A 21348-nucleotide genomic window follows, 5' to 3' on the forward strand; every position below is an offset into this window, starting at 1 on the left:
GCCTCATGGTATAAAACTGAAACACATTTGGTCCCATAAGATATAAACAACTTTATATACTCTAGGACTAAATGTGTCATAATTTTTATCCTATGAAACCAAATGTGTCAGATTTTTATCCTATGGGACCAAAAACACTACAATATTTATCATATGGGTTAATTGTGCTAAGAATGTAGATATGGGACTAAAAATGCAACATACTTATCGTGTGAGACTAAAAATGCAATTTCTCCTACTGTTCATTGCCAAATCATATCTCTTTTATATACACTAGCCGTTATAACATGCCATCCTCGCATGCATCTAATAAGTACTTGTTTGCGCTTTAAAATGTATTATAAATATGAATAAAATATATAAATCAACACATCATATTTAAAATAAATAAATAAAATAAAACTAATATAGGGACATTATCGACACAAAAAATTTTGGTGTGGGTGAAATTTTCATATTAATATAAACATATATAGATAGTATACATAATATAAATGAGAATAAAAATTTGAGTAGGGGTGGTTAAAAATATATAAGAACATTTTTTGTAATTTAAAAAGTTGGTTTCGAGGTGTAAATAACCACTATTTGTGAGTGAAAATAATTTTTTTTTATATAGTATAGATTATATATATATGTGTGTGTGTATATGTATATATTTATACCAAATGAGAGAAAAATACCAAAATATATTTTTTTTTAACGAGAGCAAACATTGTATATATCTTAGCACATCTGGAGACAAGCTAAAAATAAAACCAAACAAAGCGATAACACTTTTTTAGAGAATTATTCATTTACAATTACCACTTTCATTATGATTTTGACAAAAAATATCGATGTTAGCAAAAAAATTATATAATTTTAATTTTATCCATAATTTAATATTTTTTCAGTAATCTTTTTATAATTATAAAAGAGTAAATATAAGTTGTGATAAAATATCGTTCCCCACATTACATAAGTAATTGTATTATATATTATATAGGGTGGGGCAACACAGTTGTTTGTCCTTTCACCGACATTTGGGCTTCTAGGCATATTGACATTTCCATCTTCATTTTATTGAATATGCCTAGAAGATGAAACTCCGATAAAGAAGAAGCAATCTCCAAGATAAGAGTGAAAATAATAATGGTAATGCCGTAACTGCCCATGTATAAATTAGTGCCCTTAAATTTAGCAATAGTAGCAACATATGCGTCATTCCTAATTGTTAAAGAGTTGACAAAGCAATATATGATACTTTATATGAAATACACTAGTGACAAGGTGTTGATATTTTCTATAACCTCACCCCCCATATAGTAAGTAAAAAAAACACAAAAAGGAACAAATTTTACTTTCTATCCAATTACAATAATTTTGGATAGACACAGAAAAATGCAATTGACCCTGCATAAGACAATCACCGGTTCAACCATTTCCCAAGAAAATGTCACCCTCATGATTTGAAGTTGCTTTACACAATGGTCATCTGCTAATGTATTTGTCAAATAACAATGAGGGGGCTTCCTCATTAAAACTGTAAGATATACAGCTATTTACAAGATTCACAAAAAGCAGAGACATGAGTAAGCCATCAAAAGTTACCAGTCCTCTATTTCATCATTGTCAATCTCATCATCTTTGTCATCCAAACTAATACCATGATATTCCTTGTCACTTGAGTAAATGCCGCCATCAGTCTCTTCAGGTTCTCTATGTCCAAGCCAATTAAGAGCAGGTTTAAACTCAGTGGCCAGAATTGACAGATTGTTCAAGCTAATACTGCTATGAACATCTGTCCTTTGACTTAACAATTGACGCTGCAAGTGGTTTAAGCAGAGGAAGATGTCAGCACGGACTAGAAATAAACTAAAATACTATCAATAAAAGTGAACAGCTATTGCAGCATAACATAAGGCCAATGACAAGAAGATGTAGATGAGTAGGCCTGGGTGCTGTGTGCACAAGAATCTAAAACTTTGATAAAAGCTAATTCCACATGACAAGGGGAGGTTATTATAGGAAATATATTTCGTAAATATGCTGCACGTACATAATGTGAGTGCAATTTTAAGTTGCCAAACCAAAAGATAATTTCTTGCGGATGAAAAGGCATCCTTAGGTCTTCATTCAGGTCCATAAAAGATGCTAATTCCACAATAGGTTTAATTAACACTAGAACTAAACACTATCCGAGTAAGCATTCAACTCGTTCCAAACATATTTATTTGACAAGTTTAACAATCTATAATACTAAACTGTGTAATTTATTTGAAAACCCAGATTCTCTTTACAACAGGAGTTTTCTGATTTAGGAAACAACATAGGATTTGCAGAAAAGGCAGGTGTTTCATTAAAGACCAAGTATATAGATTGATTTTCATCACAAATTATTGAACAGCAGGAAAATTGCCATGAAAATTAAGTTCATTGCTACATCAACCTTATTGCACCATAGTGATTGCTCAACCTGCCAGAGCGCTGGACGGCGAATAGCATGCCACCTGCATTGCCAAAACGACTATCATAAGCATAGTATTCACCAGAAAAAAAAAAAACAGAACTCTTTGTCTTAGAAACTATACCTAGAAGACACTGGATTAGTATTCCCAAATAACACACCGCGCACAGCAACTGAAGCAGCAACAGATTGTGTAACATTCTCAGCTTCAAATTTTCGAACTAAACATCCAGTTGGAGGGGAAAGAAGCAAGTCTGTGTCACTTAAATATGAATTCACAACCCATGCATCCTGAATTGCTTCCTCACTTACAAAATCCTGGACTGCAAAAGGTAAACATCAAAAAAGAACAAAAGTCTGGATATTCAGACTCACTAACTTCAATTGGGAAGTTACAAGGTCTAATTCTGGCAAAATTTCATGCTGCAAATTGATTTTACAGAATAACTGTAAATAATGTTATGCTAAATCATAAGATGTCTTCAAACATGATCATCAAACATGGTTAAATTGCATACAGAAAATCAGGTACTTGAAGAACCAAGGTTTGAATAGCATACATTACCATTTTCATGAAGAAAATCAGCAATGAGCCTTGCCTGACCATGTGCCTGACGAAGTACCAACTCTGGAGCATCCATTTTTAGAGGACACCTGACAAATTTCTCCTTAAGAAGAATTGCATCTCTGTCTGCATTAGGATGCACAACAGTCACCATATTATTTTCCTTTTAAAACAATTGACATAAAATTCGAGATCATTCCCACAGTCAATGAAACTCAACTAAAAGATCGTTTAACAATTGCTTAAGAATGTCCTCTGTAAGAGTTTGGCATCAGTTACACTAGAAGCAAGCCCTCTTTAGCTGTTCAGGTTATTGAACTACAGCAAGCAATCCCTTTTATGCACATTGCATACACTAAAAACTCATGTTAGACTCCTAACTGTGACACAGTTATGGTGATCTAACTGGCCCAAAATGCTCAAGTTCATATTGACAAGTGGCACCGCTCACCAACTGGAGAGGGCTTAGTCCTATGTAGTCAGTTTTTTATCAAAATGGTTAAGAAATGGTGAAATCCTTAAAAGTCATGATACCTATGGTAACAAGTAGCAGCTAACCAAGGTTTTGTAGACCAGTCAATCTTTTCTTGCGCAGTGCATGTGAGACAGGTGGGCATACTTATCCTGGTGAGCAGATACACTCGTCTAATGAATAAACTAACAAGCAAACTTGATATACCGTTGAATTTGGTTCCTTTAATCAAATATATAATAAGGTACACAAGTCGGGCAATATCTTGCCACAACCTACCTGGTTTTACAGTTGTCCACCATTTTTATCCTCATGAACCCATTTATCTCTCTCATTTTCTAGAGTCTGTAGTCTTTCGTAGTCTTTTGCTTCTGATGATTCTCCGACTCCTCCAAAATATAGACGGCCGAAAGACTCCGGAAGAAAGCACTAATAGAACTTCTCACTTTCCCTCTCAGTTCTTTGCCTTTCTGTTTCTCCATCCAATATAACGGCATCTTGATCTGAACATAATCTGCTCCATTACCCCCCCCCCCCCCCCAAATTTCTGTCTTCAAAAAGCTAATCACAAGTACTAAGCTGTTATCCGAACAACATGTGCCCTTCCTTCTCGTAATTTTCCCTCCAATAACTACTGAAATTGGTAATTGATATCTAAAAATGTAGATATTATTTATTAACACAGGGTTAATGATTTATTAACAATTTTTATAAACCTTAATCAGGATGATGCATGTACCAACTTCTGCTGCTTGAAATTTTACTACACAGTCCACTAACTTCCAGTGCAAGATACAAAAAAAGATTAAATGTTTAACAAAAGCAGCAGGAAGTACATATCATGGGCAAGCTACTCATCTCTTGGAAACATATTACCTCAAAGCGAAAAACATGCCGCAACCATATCATCATGCATAATGATAATATAATGCGTCAATTTAGCTGTCTCAACTACTGGTCCAGCCCGGCTTAGATATGTGTTCACACTGTGTGATGGGTCCTGTATTGTTTTGTGCTGCTTAGCCTGAGCTTGGGCCACTTAGGAGAATCAAGGATCAACATGGCCTAGACTAGATGAGCCTTATCACTGCTTAAACAAAGAGTATCTTGCCAAAACCCAAATTGTGCTTGGCCCATAGGTATACTTTTGGCATTTCTAAAAGCCCTTTCTTTTAAATGAAAAAATGGGAAAGGCTTTTACTAGTCTGGGCCAAAATTGTCACCTGTGCAGCCAACTGAACCGAGGTAGTAGGACCAAGATTTGAAGCATTTGACCCACATGGTAACACCACATATTTGCTGGCTGGACCCAGCCCACACATACATCTGGCCAGGTCGGGCTAGCTGGCACAGTTTGGGTTGGGTCCAAACGAGTAGGGTAAAAATGGATAGGAAGAACATGGGTTCATTCTCTCAATAGCAATCATTTTTCCTATATTGTGCAGTATTTTGGATTGAAAATGGGTTGGGTCTCTCAATAGCTCATGTGTTCAAATTCAAGATTAAACGCCAAATTCTGCTTCACAGCGCAGAAGAAACTATGCGGTGGCATTTGTAATATCACAAGACTTGCAGCGAAGCTGCGAAATGCATCTCAACTGATAACAATAAACCAAACCTAGGGAACCAGAAAATAAACAAGAATTCATTAAACGTGGTTCCTGATGCCAATGTGTGCTATTCAACAGTAAATGTCAACATCACCAAGTTTCTCAAGAAAGCAAAAAATGAAGAGAGCAAGATTGCAACTCATAAAAAATTGAAATGGAACTAGGCGCACAGCAAGGTGAAGTTTTTTACCAATTACTAACATTCAGTAAAACATGTAACTGAACCAAAATGACATATCCTGTACAAGAGCAACTGACATCAACTGTGGCTAAATTATCGACTTTAGGAGCAGCAAAAAAATTTCCTACATTCCAAGTCAATTGACTTGAAGTTGTAAAATTGTAGACTGTACCTAACATCTCGCTTAGTCCATGGAAAAATGTGTTTCCATCACCTTAAACTTGGTATTGATTATCTCAAAAACAGAACCCTTGTTTTCCACGTGGTTATCACTTGTAATACTTCTCCCTGTCCTATATTTAGTTTCAGCGGACTCACGGTCATCAATGAATAGAGAAAAATATTTTAGCAGCTTCAGATTTCAGTCTAAGATAGCATCCATGAGGCACCAAAGCTCATATTGCATAAAGACTGCAATAGTTTCCAAGGCCAAATTCACTTGTATATGAAGAACACAATTTTGTAGATATACCTGATGTAACTAGACTTCGAGCGTCTCTTTTGTTGTGCAAAAATTTGCCTAATGCATGAAATAGCGATAAAGTCGCATCTTTTCCAAATGGCAGAGAAAAGCCTTCATCCAAATGACCACTACAATTTCCATTTTCTTGTGGATAAGCCGGAAGCCTCATCGGAGAAGATAAAGAACAGATAGGAAGGGCTTTCAGAGACAAGTACTGTAGAGCTGTAATTGCATGTCTTATATCTCCTCCACTGGCTTTCGCTATATCATCAATCTGCCCATCACAAACTTCAACTCTTTCCACCCTGCATATTTTTGAAAGTACTCTTTTGATGGAGTTGACAGTGATTGGATTAAATGTCACCTGAAAGATTCACATAAACTTTTGAAAAACATCACCACATAAAAGTATTATCTTTCAGGTAGGCTAGGTAAGAAAGGCAACCTTATAAGCCCCAGCACTTTGTAGAGATTGCTGGAGTTCTTCCCAGTATCGACTGTGCTGGTCTACAGATTCATATGTGCTATAGTCATTGATTAATATGGCTGTTGGAAGACGAATTGATTGCAAAAGAAGATGCAAGCACCTCTGAAGTCTTCCATAAGAGACCTTCCCATTCACCACCGGAAGATCATCAATCAAGAGTATAATTGATGGAGATACCTTGGTAAAAGATGAGGAAACTAGTCCATATTTCCTAACCCTTTCAACAAAACTTTCAAATTCATCCAACTTTGACATATACCTCATCCCTAGTTCACAATCCGGAATGTTGCATAAGTACAAGGATAAGTTAGAGAATAACTAAATGAAAAATAGAACAAATATTATCAGACTAACAATACTGAGCAAAAAGTCCTACTTGAAACAAAAAATGCTTTATATAGATGTGATGATTGAGAAAAACTATAGTACTTAATGCGAACATAAAAATGTGAGAAGAGATGTATCTGCCAGCCTACCAGTTAAATATTGTACTTGTAGCTTCCTTCTTGGGACCTACTCCATGATTAGCCAACTTGCTACCACATTCAAAAGCTTTAGGCACAAATCAGTTTTCATACTGATGCCTACAAACTGCTAAGTAAACCAAGGCGGCAAACTAGAACCTTACAGCACCTTTGCTTCTTGTTTCCCATCAATCAAACAGCATTGCCGAATGATTACTAGAGTATGTCAACCTTCCAATTAATCAAATAATGGTACGGCTCGTGATTGGGTAGAGCAGAGACAATAAAGTGGAGAAAGGAAAGGAATTTCTTCTCTATGGAAAGAAAACTATGAGGGAAAAGGTTATCAATCTAAGGAAAGACTACCTACATCTATTCTGTCTGAAAGAGATAGAAAGCAAAGAGACGTGTAGTGAAGGATCGAGTCGAGATAGTCTATCATTCAAATGGGATGACTATATCTTTCCTTGGATAAGGAACCGGCAATAAGGGAGTAAATACCCAATCTTATATTTCTTTGCCAAATTCAGCTCTAAATTTATGTGGGTCCAAGTCCAAGAGGCAAACAAGCGAAGGATACTATGTCTCTACTTTTCTTCAAGTTCCCCTCTAAATTAAGAAGCTTGAATGGTGCTTAAGTCTAGAATTTACATGACATAAGCTTTCATCCCAATTCAATGTATCATCTTTCCTATTAAATATATGATAATGCATTTTAACTAATAGTTACTTTAGATCCACTATCAGTTGATTTTAAAAGTCTAAAATTGAGGAGACTTGGTAGCATTGGGTGAAATAACACCATAGTTTCATCATTTTGCTGTATATTTTTGTCCTTGTTCTTGATGGTTAGAGATGCATAAACAATGCATCACCAGAAAAAACCTCACTTGTACATTCTATACCATAAGTACCTGAATTGGAATTATGCAGGTGTTCTTGCCATATCATGGGAGTTGGGGTATTCCATTCATGCACTTCTGCTCCAAGATGACATGCAATTGCATAGAGGGTTGCCTGCATAATAATGTCATCCGATGAATAAATTCACCCAAGACAGAAACAGTAAGGCACTGGGAACAAGGGACTGCTACAAACCAAAACATATCATTCTACATTTAACAAAGCAGACAAACAACAAATTATCCAAAGGAGCAATAGTGCATACAGATTTTCCAACTCCAGCTTGCCCAGAGATGAGGATCACATTATTTTGTGCATCATCCTGCATGTAATCCAAAACAAATGACGAAATCAGGAAAATAATATGTTGTTAACAGTCATAAATGACAGAAATACTAATAAAGAAACCTGGACACCAGTGTTAAAAGATCAACATTTCTTAAGCCCTAAGCTTAAGAATTACTAATTTAATTCCCACTATTATCATTTTGTTAGTTCTTTCTTATTGTCCATTAAGGTGTGTTTTCAACATGGATTTAGCCCTAAACAGTGCACTTCGTAAATTTTCAACGTGGCTCTATCCACATGATGCAATCTAATCCAGAAGCTGAATGAAAGGAAGCAAGTTTATGGCTATTGCCATGATTAAATACTGAATATGATCAGATTCTCATGATCTGAACAAAGATCTATTCCCTTCCTTAGGTACAAACTATAGCTATGCACAACAAGAAGAGAGTCGGCAGGCAAAATCGTCACATGGAAGTACAAAAGGGGAACTAACACAAGCAATGGACATGTTCATTGGAAACTCCATAGGGAGCCAACAAGCAGCACGAGGTAAAAGAACATGTGCATCTAGCTCACAAGCCTATGTGTTAGAAACTATGGATACCAAAGTATCATGTGATAATACAACCACAGGTAGATTGCCTCATTTCGCAATGAAGAATCGAAAACTCTCAAACACCTTATTGCTAGACTTGATTCTTCATCCATTATGAATGGTACTACAATTCCCACTTGTCATCATTCGCATTCAGGTATATCACATTCAGCTTTTACCATCCTTCCTTCTGTTAAAGAAAAACCGATTATAGATTTTGAAGCATCGGCTAATATGATTTCATCACTAAATATTCGTTGCTTTTTTCCTTGCGTAGCTTAAGTTAAAGATCATCCAATGACCGGTCTTCATCTCCTATAGCTGGAAAAGCTTGCAATAAATTGTAGATTTTCTCATTTCATTTGCCTTTTACTTTTGTATTTCCAGTATTCCTCACAATATTTTCTCTCATTCGATCCTTAATATGTTCTTTGGAGTTGAGCACTGTGATAACGTTTAGTTACAGTAGAGTTAAAGATCGCTTGTGTCGTCTTGGTTTGTTGGGTGATTCCAAGTCTGCCCATGAACAATTAACCCTGTGCTGCAGGACAGACATCCTTCTTTGTTTTAGATAAGCCATGTCATTAAATGTTCCTACAGTGTGATAGGAGCATTTTGTTTATGATGCTTGTGAATCTGCCAAGCATAGTAGAACCTTTTATCCTTCTATTAATATGAAAAGTTCAATTTCCTTTACAATGTTCATTAAAATGTGCAGTCCTAGTTTTATGGTTTCTGTTAATAAGAGTTATATTCCTTTTACGATTATTCATTCAAATGTGTGGCCCTAGTCCTATGGTTTCCCCATCTGGACATAGTCAGTCACTTAGTCTGTCGCATTTATAATATTTTTTTAGTACAATAACATGGGTCTATTTGATGCATGCCAATATGAGGTATGCTCTTGTTGCAGTGCTTCCATAAGACGATCACTACTCAGATACTGCTAACATTAAAGTGTAATAAAGTGATAATGGTAAACAATATATGGAGTGTGCCTTTATATTTCTTGATAGTGTAAAAAGGTTTTTACAAATTATTTTAGAATATATCAAGTAATACCTACTCAGTAGAATTATTACACCCAACCTAAGAACTCATTTGCTTTGAGGCATTGTGCTTGTTGTGCCTGTTCCATTTTTAGTTGCTTTTTTGCTTTTCCAGAAACAAAACCGAACATATCCAACTTCGGAAACGATTTCCTCAAAAGTCTTACTAAAAAATCCTAATCACTACTATATATTCCTCCTCCTTTCACTGGCACCGGTTTCTTCAACAGCCACAAGCAGGAGAGGTGCTACTTCTGGGCATGCCCACCCTCCACCACTAACTCTTGCATACTAAGGGCAAAAGAATTGATGATGATGATGATGGTGGTGGAAGATAATAATGTTAATAAGGTCAATTGGTCATTACAATTGCAATCCAGTCCAATCGTGTTCTATGACGCATCCTCGTCTCTAATCCATTGTCCAAGTCCAACAGTAAATGATGTGGCTCAAAAGCATACAGCACATGGGAGCTGATTGTGCAGTTATCACACCCAATAAAGCAAAGGGACAAAAGTAAAAGGGGAAATTATCTAAAGTTGATAGAACAATAGCTTCATCAAATAAGAGTACGAGAAGGGATTATAAAACTAGAATGCTTTTAATAGAAAAAAATCAGGAAGAAACGAGCGATAGGAGAAGAGATACCGCACAATTTCTGAGCCTCTCCTCAAACCATGTTTTAACTTCTTCAACCTACAAACCAAGATGAGAAAATACGCATTATATAAGTTGAATATCAAATACTTAAAAATATATATATAATCTGTCAGAGGTAATACCTTCTTTTTATGAACAGCTAGCTCCTCCAAGCAACTAGGCTTATACTTCTCAACCCACAAATCCTTGTTACCTCTAGAACCTATATAATGACAATTACATTTGGTCCAATATGAGAAATGAATAAAACAAGTAATGCATCCATAAAATGCATGAAGATAGCGAACCTATTTGGCTGAAGGACTATAACAAAATGGCATAACATGGAATTGGAAATTATCTACAAGGCAAATTTGTATATTTCATTTTCTTTTTTTTTTTTTTTGGTTATAAATTGGTACATTTCAATATTAAATTTTGTAACAAATGCAACCTGATCAAAATTTCAATGTTATTGTATGGCAAGCTATGTACAATATTGCAGAATAATTAGTTCATAAAACACACAACTGACACCAAAGGATATGAAGACCAATTTTTGAAACAGAAGGGTCTTGTGACCAAGAGGTTTATGGATAAATGGAAAATAATAACAATGAAGAATTATAACCTTGAAGGTTTAATCCTGCAGAGACATAATAAAATAGGAAAAGCAATCTCGTTATACAAGTCGGAAAAACTACAATCTCATTAAACGATCTTTTAAAATAGCATACCAGATGTTACCTTGAACTGAGTGAACCCTTGATCAAATTCCTCACAAAACTGTTTGACCTGCAACCGGCAATACCAAGAGAATTATGACGTATAATTTCAATATGAAATCATGGAAAAAGTAATTTACTGAACTGTCATGCCTTACTATGTTTAGAAGTTCTTACTAATTATATGATTTCCTTGTTCACATTGTTTAAAGCCTAAATAGACAAGCCATGACAGGCTTTGCGTACCCGAGATATGAAGTGAATACTCAAACCCATTACTTTTTCCCTCTGGATTATTTTATTGGTAGGAGTAAACAATGTTTCTTTCATCCATCCATGCCAATGGATCTGTCGGAAACTTTGAAGCTTCGCTTCCTCAGAGAAACTTTTGACATATGCAAGGCATTATAGCCACTTGCGATGATAATGACCTATTTCTCGGTCATTTGACAGTCAAATTCTCAGTTTGAATTTAAATTAAGAGAAGTCAGTTCTAACCACAGTAAGAGGGAGACAAGCATGCATCCATTACAACTATGCTAGATGCTACTATGAACTGGTTGTACACTGGAATCAGCAAATTGTTTATGCTTCCCGGAGGCGGATCGTAATACTTCTATCATTTTTTACATAAGATAAAGTTTGATTCATGGGAATTGTCAATTATTTCATTTTACCTTTCAAAAAAAATGAATAAGTAAAACAGGAAATAAAAAAATGAAGGGACCTTTTAGATTTGCAGACTTCGTGTCTGGATAAAGAAGGTTATGCAGATATATCTTAATTCTTAGGTAAAAATAGTTGTTGGATGAGGATCATTGGATAGACTGCTTGATGTCATATGGTTTTTCAGATTCAAACATTACTTTGCTAAGTAAATGTTTTTAGTTGTCAAAGAAAGGTTGCAAATTATTGAAGGAAATGAGAGAGGACTTCCTACATGGACCATCAGTACTCATGGTTCTGTAATCAAGTAACTTCTATGATAAATATCTGTCTAGCCATCCAACAAGCTGCATCTAGAAGACTTTACTTCTTTCAGGTCAATTGACTTTACTCACAATACGACGCAATTCCTGAACAAAGATCTATTGTTGATTGAATCCATCTATTCCATGAACTACCAGGTGAGAATGCACACACCATTGATCTTTAATCAGAAGAAAGACTCCATGAAATGGCAGATCTAGTCCCTTACTGAATAACCAATTTAGAGCAAGAACACTAGCAAAGGATCTAAAACAATCCTTTGGACCCAAAACCTACATGTTGATGCTCGTGATTTCAATAGCCAGAGCAAGTGTGGCTTGAAGGAGATCTCTTGAAAGTACTTGATCATAGTTCTTATCAGCTCTTCATCATCTTTCTTTGGTAGAGCGTCAGGCATTTCCATGGTTTATTGTTTTAAGTCTAGCTTCTTTATCATTTCCAACTAAAACAATCTGTGACATCCTAAGCCAAAGAGCATAAGATATATAAGCACACATCCCAACATCTGGAATACATAAGTGGAAGTAACGTAATTGACAATGCGATCTTTTATGTTAAACCTTCAGCAACTAAGCGAAATCTTGAGAACTTTATAGAGTCCTGAAGATTCAAATTCCTTCATAGAGATGATCTGTAGGGCTCCAGCTTTATACTTATGTTACTTTGTTGTCGTCCAAGTACAATACCATCTTGCATCCCATTTCCTCCATTCATGAATTCGGACCTACTGCAAGTATTAGCTTGACTCATTGAGTTAGCAAATTCAATGCTACCACTCATTCCATTAATTCAGGCTTAATTATAAGTTCCCATCAGCCCTCCTCCTAAAGAACACGGAGTTTCACAGAGAGAACCCTGCACCTAATCCCAAATGAAAGACAGAGCATGTAGAACACAACGCAATCATTAAGACAGAAATTTATTTGGATGGGAGCAAATGCTGCGAAACAGAAAAAACGTACATGTAAATAAAACTGTTGCATATATTTGCAATGTACCTCATCAAAACCGCTCGAACCCGAGGGTTGCAACGGCCATGAGCAGGAATTGGCGAGCGAAAGCCTCTTAGCCCTTTTAGGGTTTTTCCTAGTAGGTGCTGATTTTGAAAATCTGAAACCGGTTTTCAGTAAGAAACCATTATCTTTGTCTTCGTCGTCATCTGACGATGAAATCACAACGACGGAATTTCTCTTCCCCTTCCCCATCCAACGCCAATTTCTGGAACTACTCTCTTAGATGACGAGAAACGAATAATAATTGCTCCTTATCAAATCAAAACTTTACAAATAATTAGGGCTTCTCTTTAAACCCTTCGAAATGGTGTCGAGCAATATTGGAAGGGATATGTGGCGGGGCCCAAAAGAGCGCGGGAAACATAGGCAACCTTGCAATGCATAGCGTAGCTGAGAAGCTGCTTATTATGGCACTAGTTCTACTTGTATTGCGATTAAAGTATAATTACAGTCACAACTTTGGTTGAGATTATATTTAATTTGCCTAATATGCACATGTTTATTAATATTTGCCTATAGTGGTACTAGAGCCATAACGCCCGTTTTCATGGATATTATATGTCATATTAAGAGTTTGTTTTAAGTGTATTATATAATTTTAATTGTTCTAAAATTATAGAATTACGTAATGTATATTTTAACATCCAATATAATAGTAAGTATTCCCATTGAACTAAAATTATTTAGTTTTGATCTTGAATTTAAGTTTGGATAGGATGATTGGAGTTGTGACTTCGAGATTATTGTGAGTGGTGGTATCGTAGTTGGCGATGACGTTGCCTTTATCGTGATCAATTTTTGTGGGTGGCTCCTTTCACACTAAAGAAGATCAAGTTACCTTCACGTTGACGTTGCGTAAAAGAACTCTGGTTGTCTTCACGCAACAAGAGAGAGAGCCGATGATTTGTTCGCCTCATCATGAAGCCGAATTGTGGTGGTGGATTTTTTTTTATAAGATGATTAATTAATTAATTATTATTGGCGCCCCAAGTAATCTACAATGAGTTGGAAGAGTCATAACTCGTCCAACTAAGGGGTTGTTGGTTGAGCATGAAGGGGTCTACAACTCCTTGACGTGCTCGACAATATACCAAGGAAAGGTATGAGGGAATTATTCACTTTGGCTCTCAAATTCTATCTACTTTCTCACTCTCTTGAAATTCTCCACACATACACATACACTCTAATCTATTGAGCTTTGAACTATTTCCAAGTGCTCGACACTTTCCGAGTGATGCAGTGAGAAGGGCTCCCTCTCAAATGCGGACTCCCCTTGCAGGATGAAGACATATACTCTCTAATAATGTAGAGGAGACCCCACCTACTTGGGGAAGGAGATTGAATGGTATTCATAAAATTGGACCAGTTTAAGAGAGGTTTAAATAGCCTGTAAGACAAGGAGAAAACCGCACAAGCCCACAAAGAAAAGGCACACTAAGAACCCTCAACAAAGATGGAAGCAGCCAAAATGAGGAACCAAACGGTGCCCTTAGATAATTCAGGCGACAAATTAAAAAGTAGCTTTTTTTATCAAAGTCAATTAACAATTTGTTGGAACAAGGTAAGTGATTGTCGTTTAAGACATAGCACGTGTCAATCGAGAAAAATAAACTTAAAGTGGCCTTATTTGGGAGGTAAACTCTTGCTCGAGGATCGGGAGTAAAACGATGGGAGGATATCCTCCAACCCCCCCCAATTTGGAGGGATTCTGCCTATTTTCCAACTTGAGAGATTGCCTCTAGATAATGGGCTCTCTTAGCTAAATGGATGACTTTTCAATTAAATTCGCACATACAAAAATTATATTCTGCTTTATGTATTTATTTTATCTCCTTACAATTTTAGTTGTTTAAATAATAACTTAAGTATTAGAGTATTTGCAGCTGTTTTTTTGCAAATTCTCATTCTTAAAACTTTCAAATTAAGGCCTAAAGATCCAAAATTAGACCATTCAAACCAAACTATTTTTCCTCTCATCAAATTTGATTAACAGAACAATATTTTAAATTTAAGGAGATTAAAAAATAAAGTGAGAACTATGGGTGATATATAACGTTGCTAAAAAACTACCATATCTTCTACTAAGTAAATCTCATATTTCGAATTGTCATATCATTTAAACTTATAAATTAATAATAAAAAATGATCGACCCTAAAATCTAAAATGATTAATATATCGTACATTTTATTTGCTAAAAGGGAACAAATTACACTAAGAAGAAAACAAGATTTGATCCTCTCAATGAAAACAATGCGAAATTCTTATTTGATTTGTTTTTGTGATGGTTATAAGATTGTAGAAGATGGTGGGACATACACACATAGAGGCAGTATAAATTTGAACTGGTTTCTTTCCAATTTATCTATCTACATAGTGTGTGTTTTGAATATTATATCACGAAAGTATAAATGAGTTTCACACTATATATGTATATGTGTATCGAAGTTACATACAACAAAGTAATAAAGTTGAATTGTCTATATAGAGGTAAATGGGGGGAAGAGATCCGGCATGTGACCACCATGAATTTGGAGGAAGTGAACATCATGAACTAAGGGATTGTTTGTTCTTCCAGGTGGAGATCCTGACCACCAGCACCTGTTGCATCTCCCTATCTCATCTCTTCCATCCATCCTCTGCATATGTATACATCCATTTTTAATACATAAATATATATACACACGTATATATGATTGTTTGTACGAAATTAATTTTAAGAATTATATATAAAAATACTACCTTCTCAGCAATTATGTCCAGAATTCCGCTCCTTCCATCGGAATCTGCATCACTACAAAATTTCAGTTTAAACATAAACCAATTATTAAGCGTTAGCACTCTTTGCATATGCCCGATAGTCATGCCTAGAAATACGTACCCTGCCCAAGTACATTGACACCCATATTTAGATTTAATTACACAAATATTTCATGTACTTTGTAATATCACAAATTCATTTCTTGATATTGTCGTTGTCATTACAAGTACACCCTCTATTCAATTCGAAACTTTACACAAACACTCCTTTCAGGGGCGCACTTATAATTTTGCAAAGGACCGGAAGTGTTCGTGTATTTGAGCATAATCTCAAAAGGTGTTAGTGATTTATCCTTTATTATTATTATTATGTAAGATATTCAAGTCCGAATGGTGATCAAACTTCTACCAAGCAACTTTCACATGTAAAAAGCTCAAATAAAGTAGAAAAGGTTGAAGATAAACAAGATTTGGATTATTAGAACTAAATTTTCGAACTAATGAGAGATTATGTCATGGATACTAATCCAAATCAAGTTTGATTAAACCTGAATCAATTATACAATAAGTACAATACTTTATTATGTGATTGGTATAAAATTAAAAAAAGATAGAGATAGATAGGTAGGTAGCTTACTGGTGCTCTCTGCATAAGCAGGGATGATTGAGGAATTGTGCAGGTAAGGTAGATCCAAGGCGACGTGGCTTTGGACAAACTGGCCCGATATCCTTGCCCTTCAAACCCACATTCTTTGTGTCTGAATTTGTACCAAGAACCTCCCTTTTTACACCCAAATGATGCATTAATTTTGAAATGGGGAACAAAAATCAACTGTTATATTATCAAATCTAAGTACTAATTCTACCAATTCCGCCCGGTTTTTCTTCTTCTTTATTTGCATATCTATAATATATATATAAATACATAATTTGATTGAGCTGGTAATTAGGGAACTAAAAATTGCCCTGCTGGTAAGATCAAGACAATAAGCTACAGATGCTGCTCTGATGAGGGGCAATAAACATTTGAATGGTTGAGATTAGTCAGAGGTTTGGTCTTGACCTGATCAGTAACTTCTCCTCATTTCTCTCTATTTCCCACCTTACCTACATTTCATTTGGTCCACGAGATTTGTATAAATTATATTTTTTTATGACTTGAATTTTTCTATCAACTTTTATGTTTTTTTGGGTCCAGGAATGAAGGCATCATAAAATCACTAGTTTATTGCAAAAAAAAAAAAAATTATTCTTTACAATATAAATTACTACAACTTAAAATCACAGTAAATTAATACTATGTACCATATTCAAACGAAATTGATACGAAAATTTAAGTTTAAGAATATGTACTATGATTTCACCTATAATCAAAATATAGAGTTAGCCCGACATTGCCGATCAGATGATTCGACGGTAGCGGGGAATCTTCTGCTGTCAAAAGCTATTGCGAATCCATTCTATTACTATTTTTTATGTCATTTCGAAGCAGTAAGCGCATCTATCAATTTTCGGCTCCTGGCTTTGGTAGTAGTAATGCTAATGCCATTTCCTTTCCTCCCTCCGGTCGCCTTACTTCCTTCTCGAAAAGATTACCATAATTTAGTACAGACCCTTATACGAATAAACTTGACAAAGGATTGCGAAGAAACCAAATGACTAATTGGTATAATTTATACAAAGTTTACACACAACATATCAAGTCCACAACAAGAGCAAATCTAAAGTATTTCTGCTACAACCGAACTCTGCAACCTTAAAATCTTGATATAATATTTTAAGGTAGAATACAATTACCTTCAACAAGTATAATACAAATTGTATGTTGATATACATTAGTAAAAAATATATAAAATTATAAGGGCAAAAGAGTAATTGGATATATAGGAGGCACACCATAAGTACATAAAACCTATCACACCATATAATTTCCAACACCCCTATAAATACCAAAATACTAATTTTTTAATCCAAGGTTACTATTCATTGACAAGACCCCTCATTCTTGAGAAGAGCACATTTTGCGGAAATTATATTTCACCTGGTGTAAAATTCCGTCGTGGTAAAATCCCGACTTATTCCCTAGCAAAAAAACCTCGACCACATCATTGGCGCCGTCTGTGGGAAAAAATTTCACCTCGACGTTGAGCATGCACACCAGGTCCCGAGCCCGTGACGTACACGATCTAGACGCAATACGAGAAGCCCAAGCGAGCGGAATGGAACAGAACCCCCCTGGCGAACAGCCAGTTCCTCAAGAGGTAACCCCCCTAACACACCAGCAAACACCCCTCAATGGGGGACTCCCCTCGTCACATCAAAAATCTTCGGCCGTGCCCCCAACCGGAGTGCTCCCCTCGGAGGCTCCACCCCAAGAACCGATGATCCAGCTGACACAGGAGGCCTTGCTAGCCTTGATACGAGACGCGTCTACACGAGCTGCGGCTCAAGCCGTGGCCCAATTTGTGGTGCAACAACCAGTGAACCCGCCCCCTCCTTCCCCTCGTAGAAGTCGAGAACTATCCTCAGCTCCCGAGGAGGAGGAGCAGAGGCGAGAGGAAGTAAATAGTCGGATTTCCAGACCCAAAGTTGCACAAACTCAAGATCGGAATCTCCATAATCGAGAATCTTTCGCCTCCCCACCAACTTGGGGAGCCGAGGATTCCCACTTGCCGTTGGGTGTGGCACCTCCAAGACGGAGCCCATTTGCCTCCAACATTCGGGCAGAGGCGCTCCCAGCTGGTCTCAAGGTGTCGAATCTGTCGGAGTATGATGGAACGGGAGACCCACAAGAACACTTAGACAAATTTTACGCCAAGATTGATTGGTACGATCTAAGTGACGCCGCTTACTGCAAGGTCTTCCGCACTACGCTGTCAAAACGCGCATTAGCCTGGTTCAACCAACTGCCCGCTGGAACTATTTCTAGCCTTGAGCAATTGGTTCAACGTTTCTTACACCACTTCTCCATGAACAAAAAGGTCCCAAAAACGGCGGCATATCTATTTAATATCCGTCAGAGGGAAGGCGAGACTCTGAGAGATTTCATGCAAAGGTTCGTAGATGCAGTGCATGAGGTTCCTCATGTTAACCAAGAGTTGTTAGCTAGTATTGTCCAACAGAATCTACAACCGGGAAGATTCAAAGAGTCTATAGCAGGCAAGCCCCCTAGCGTTATGGAAGATTTACTCGTGCGCTCCCAGAAATACATCCGGATTGAGGAGTCTAATGCTTTGGATCCTTCCCTTAGCGGCAAAAGGAAGGGTCGAAAAGAGGAAAAAGAGCCGAAAAAGAAAGAGGAACGCAAGCATGTGCCTCCGGCGGGGTTTGCTCACTATACCCCCTTGAATGCTCCCAGGGGGGAGATATTAATGGTGGCGGAACAGCAAGGGCTAATCAGTCAATGGCCGACAAAGATGAAAGACAACCCTAAGAGACTCAAATCCGACAAATATTGTCGTTTTCACCGAGACAGGGGACACACGACGGAGGAATGCCATCACCTGAAGAATGAGATAGAAAAATTGATCCAGCGGGGACACTTAAAGGAGTATGTCAACCACTATGCACAAGGACGCAATTTTGACCGTGGGCCGAATGTGCAAACTCCTCGTGACGATAACTATCCCACCGCAGGAGTCATCCTGTGACCTCAAAACGATCAACAAGCCATGAAGGAGGAGCTCAAAGTTCACGTAGCGAAAAAAAAATATTTTTTGGCTAGTCACTTGTAATAGGAGAAAACTCGAGTAGTAGCTCGACATATCCTTCTCCCCTTTTGATTTTCCCTAACACTTTGTATTTCGGAGTTTAAGTAATGAAGTTGGTTTTCTTGTAGTAGTCCCAACAAACGAGACGAATTTAGGCGTAGAGATCTTTGAAGTTTCACGAGGACCCTAGAGGCAAAAATCGTCATTGTCATATAAACAAAGTCGCTATAGCCCCGGGACCCCCTAAACGGAACTTTCATTGAGATCCTCGTCAATAATGTTGCCCCGGAAACTTCACATCCCTTTGAAGTTGGTAAAAGACCGACTCCGGGACATGAAGTATCCTTTGAGGCAACATCCCCTTATCAAATCCTTGAGGCAATGTCCCCACATAAATATGTTGGACTCGCAAAGTTTTGCCCCCCCTTCCGAAGTTGGTAAAAATCTAACTCCAGGGCATGAGCAAAAACATCCCTTGAAGCAACATTCGACGAATATAAGTCGTATGAGAACAAAACAACAACTTAGTAAGTGTAGCGACTACATTTACGAATATAGAATACTATCGAGTCACCTCCTAAGATTTTCAACCTAATGGATGATGAAAAAATCACCCCAAGTGGCAACGTCTTCAGAAAAGAAAAAAATACGTCGCTTCACTTCCTCCAAAGTCTTGGGGGGCTCCATCACCACTTGTAAGAATTATTTATGGGGAGTCTCTCTTGAAAATGATGTCGAAATTCTCAAGACAAATGAAAAAATTTAGCGGATGAGATGAATAAACTCTGAATGACTCCTACTAATAGAAAATGAGAGCAAGTATTGTTAAAAAATATTTGATGGTGTAGTGGTAGGAGTTCTTACTCACCATCTTTTTAACCTGGGTTCAAAACCCAGGTGACGCAAAAATTAGCACCTCCTCACAACACTTGAAGACTCAAGCTAAGCTTGAGGAGGGCTCGAATTACATCGCCTGGTGCGTCGCACTCCACCTGGTGCACCCTACCGGCCTCCAGCTCGAGGCAATTTGCGCGCGCCCACCGCATCGAGCTGGGCTTGAGCTGGGAGCTGGTGTACCCTACGACCGAGGTGCACCCACTCTCATGTGTTAACTCAATTCAGAAAAATATTTACTCTCGCACAAAATATTCTACCAGAAAGTTCATATTCCGTCCGAGAGTGGGGGGGCTGTATGATATACATTAGTAAAAAATATATAAAATTATAAGGGCAAAAGAGTAATTGGATATATAGGAGGCACACCATAAGTACATAAAACCTATCACACCATATAATTTCCAACACCCCTATAAATACCAAAATACTAATTTTTTAATCCAAGGTTACTATTCATTGACAAGACCCCTCATTCTTGAGAAGAGCACATTTTGCGAAAATTATATTTCACCTGGTGTAAAATTCCGTCGTGGTAAAATCCCGACTTATTCCCTAGCAAAAAAACCTCGACCACATCATATGTATAATTCAAAAATAAGTTTCAAATTCTTAAAAAAAAAATAGAAAGTTATTTTGAATATCGAAAATAAATCACTTTGATTTAAATTAATAAATTTCATTTACTAACATGTGGCCCGATTAGTCATTTGTATCTTCGCCACACAAAATTGTTTGAACATATATCTGGCTCATTTATATTAGTTGTTCCTTCATTGCAATCGCGTTCGTCTTTGATCAATTTCCTAATAAGTTGTTCTTGTACATGCTTTTTGCCTAATTTAACTAATAAATAAATAAAACAAAACAAATTTATATTCGTCTCTAATGCACCCATGAAAATACATAACACCCAAATTAGTATAATTACTAATACGAAATTATTGTTTTGAATATATGAAAAATCAAATTTATTATGAACTTTAATTTGAAACTCAATTACTAGCTAATTTATTTACATTTTTAATTAATAATTTATTCTAAAATTTTGATATCAACATACATTACATAATTATACAAATGTTAAGTG

At 36.7% G+C, this 21348-nt stretch overlaps 1 protein-coding gene and 1 long non-coding RNA gene across 3 annotated transcripts; both read right to left on the bottom strand.

The window, feature by feature from the left end:
* Window positions 1–1400: 1400 nt before the first annotated feature.
* ATRAD17 (RADIATION SENSITIVE 17) lies at window positions 1401–13309 on the bottom strand. Its single transcript, XM_011080637.3, has 12 exons — window positions 12882–13309; window positions 10906–10963; window positions 10312–10391; window positions 10178–10225; window positions 7860–7916; window positions 7606–7708; window positions 6186–6493; window positions 5750–6104; window positions 3015–3140; window positions 2574–2772; window positions 2432–2492; window positions 1401–1808 (listed from the first exon to the last, which is right to left on the bottom strand). The coding sequence occupies exons 1-12, from the start codon at window positions 13086–13088 to the stop codon at window positions 1590–1592; spliced, it is 1821 nt and encodes a 606-aa protein (XP_011078939.1). The 5' UTR covers window positions 13089–13309; the 3' UTR covers window positions 1401–1589.
* A 1876-nt stretch (window positions 13310–15185) lies between these two features.
* On the bottom strand, window positions 15186–16628 carry LOC105162583 (uncharacterized). 2 transcript variants are annotated; one of them, XR_016067802.1, is made up of 3 exons: window positions 16292–16628; window positions 15637–15688; window positions 15186–15533 (listed from the first exon to the last, which is right to left on the bottom strand). It is a non-coding gene; the product is annotated as an uncharacterized LOC105162583 (long non-coding RNA). The 2 variants fall into 2 exon arrangements; XR_016067803.1 differs by having other exon boundaries at window positions 15637–15680; window positions 16292–16624.
* Window positions 16629–21348: the final 4720 nt, after the last annotated feature.

Source organism: Sesamum indicum, linkage group LG1 (assembly GCF_026168435.1).
Source record: "Sesamum indicum cultivar Baizhima isolate 11 linkage group LG1, ASM2616843v1, whole genome shotgun sequence".
NCBI lineage: Eukaryota > Viridiplantae > Streptophyta > Magnoliopsida > Lamiales > Pedaliaceae > Sesamum > Sesamum indicum.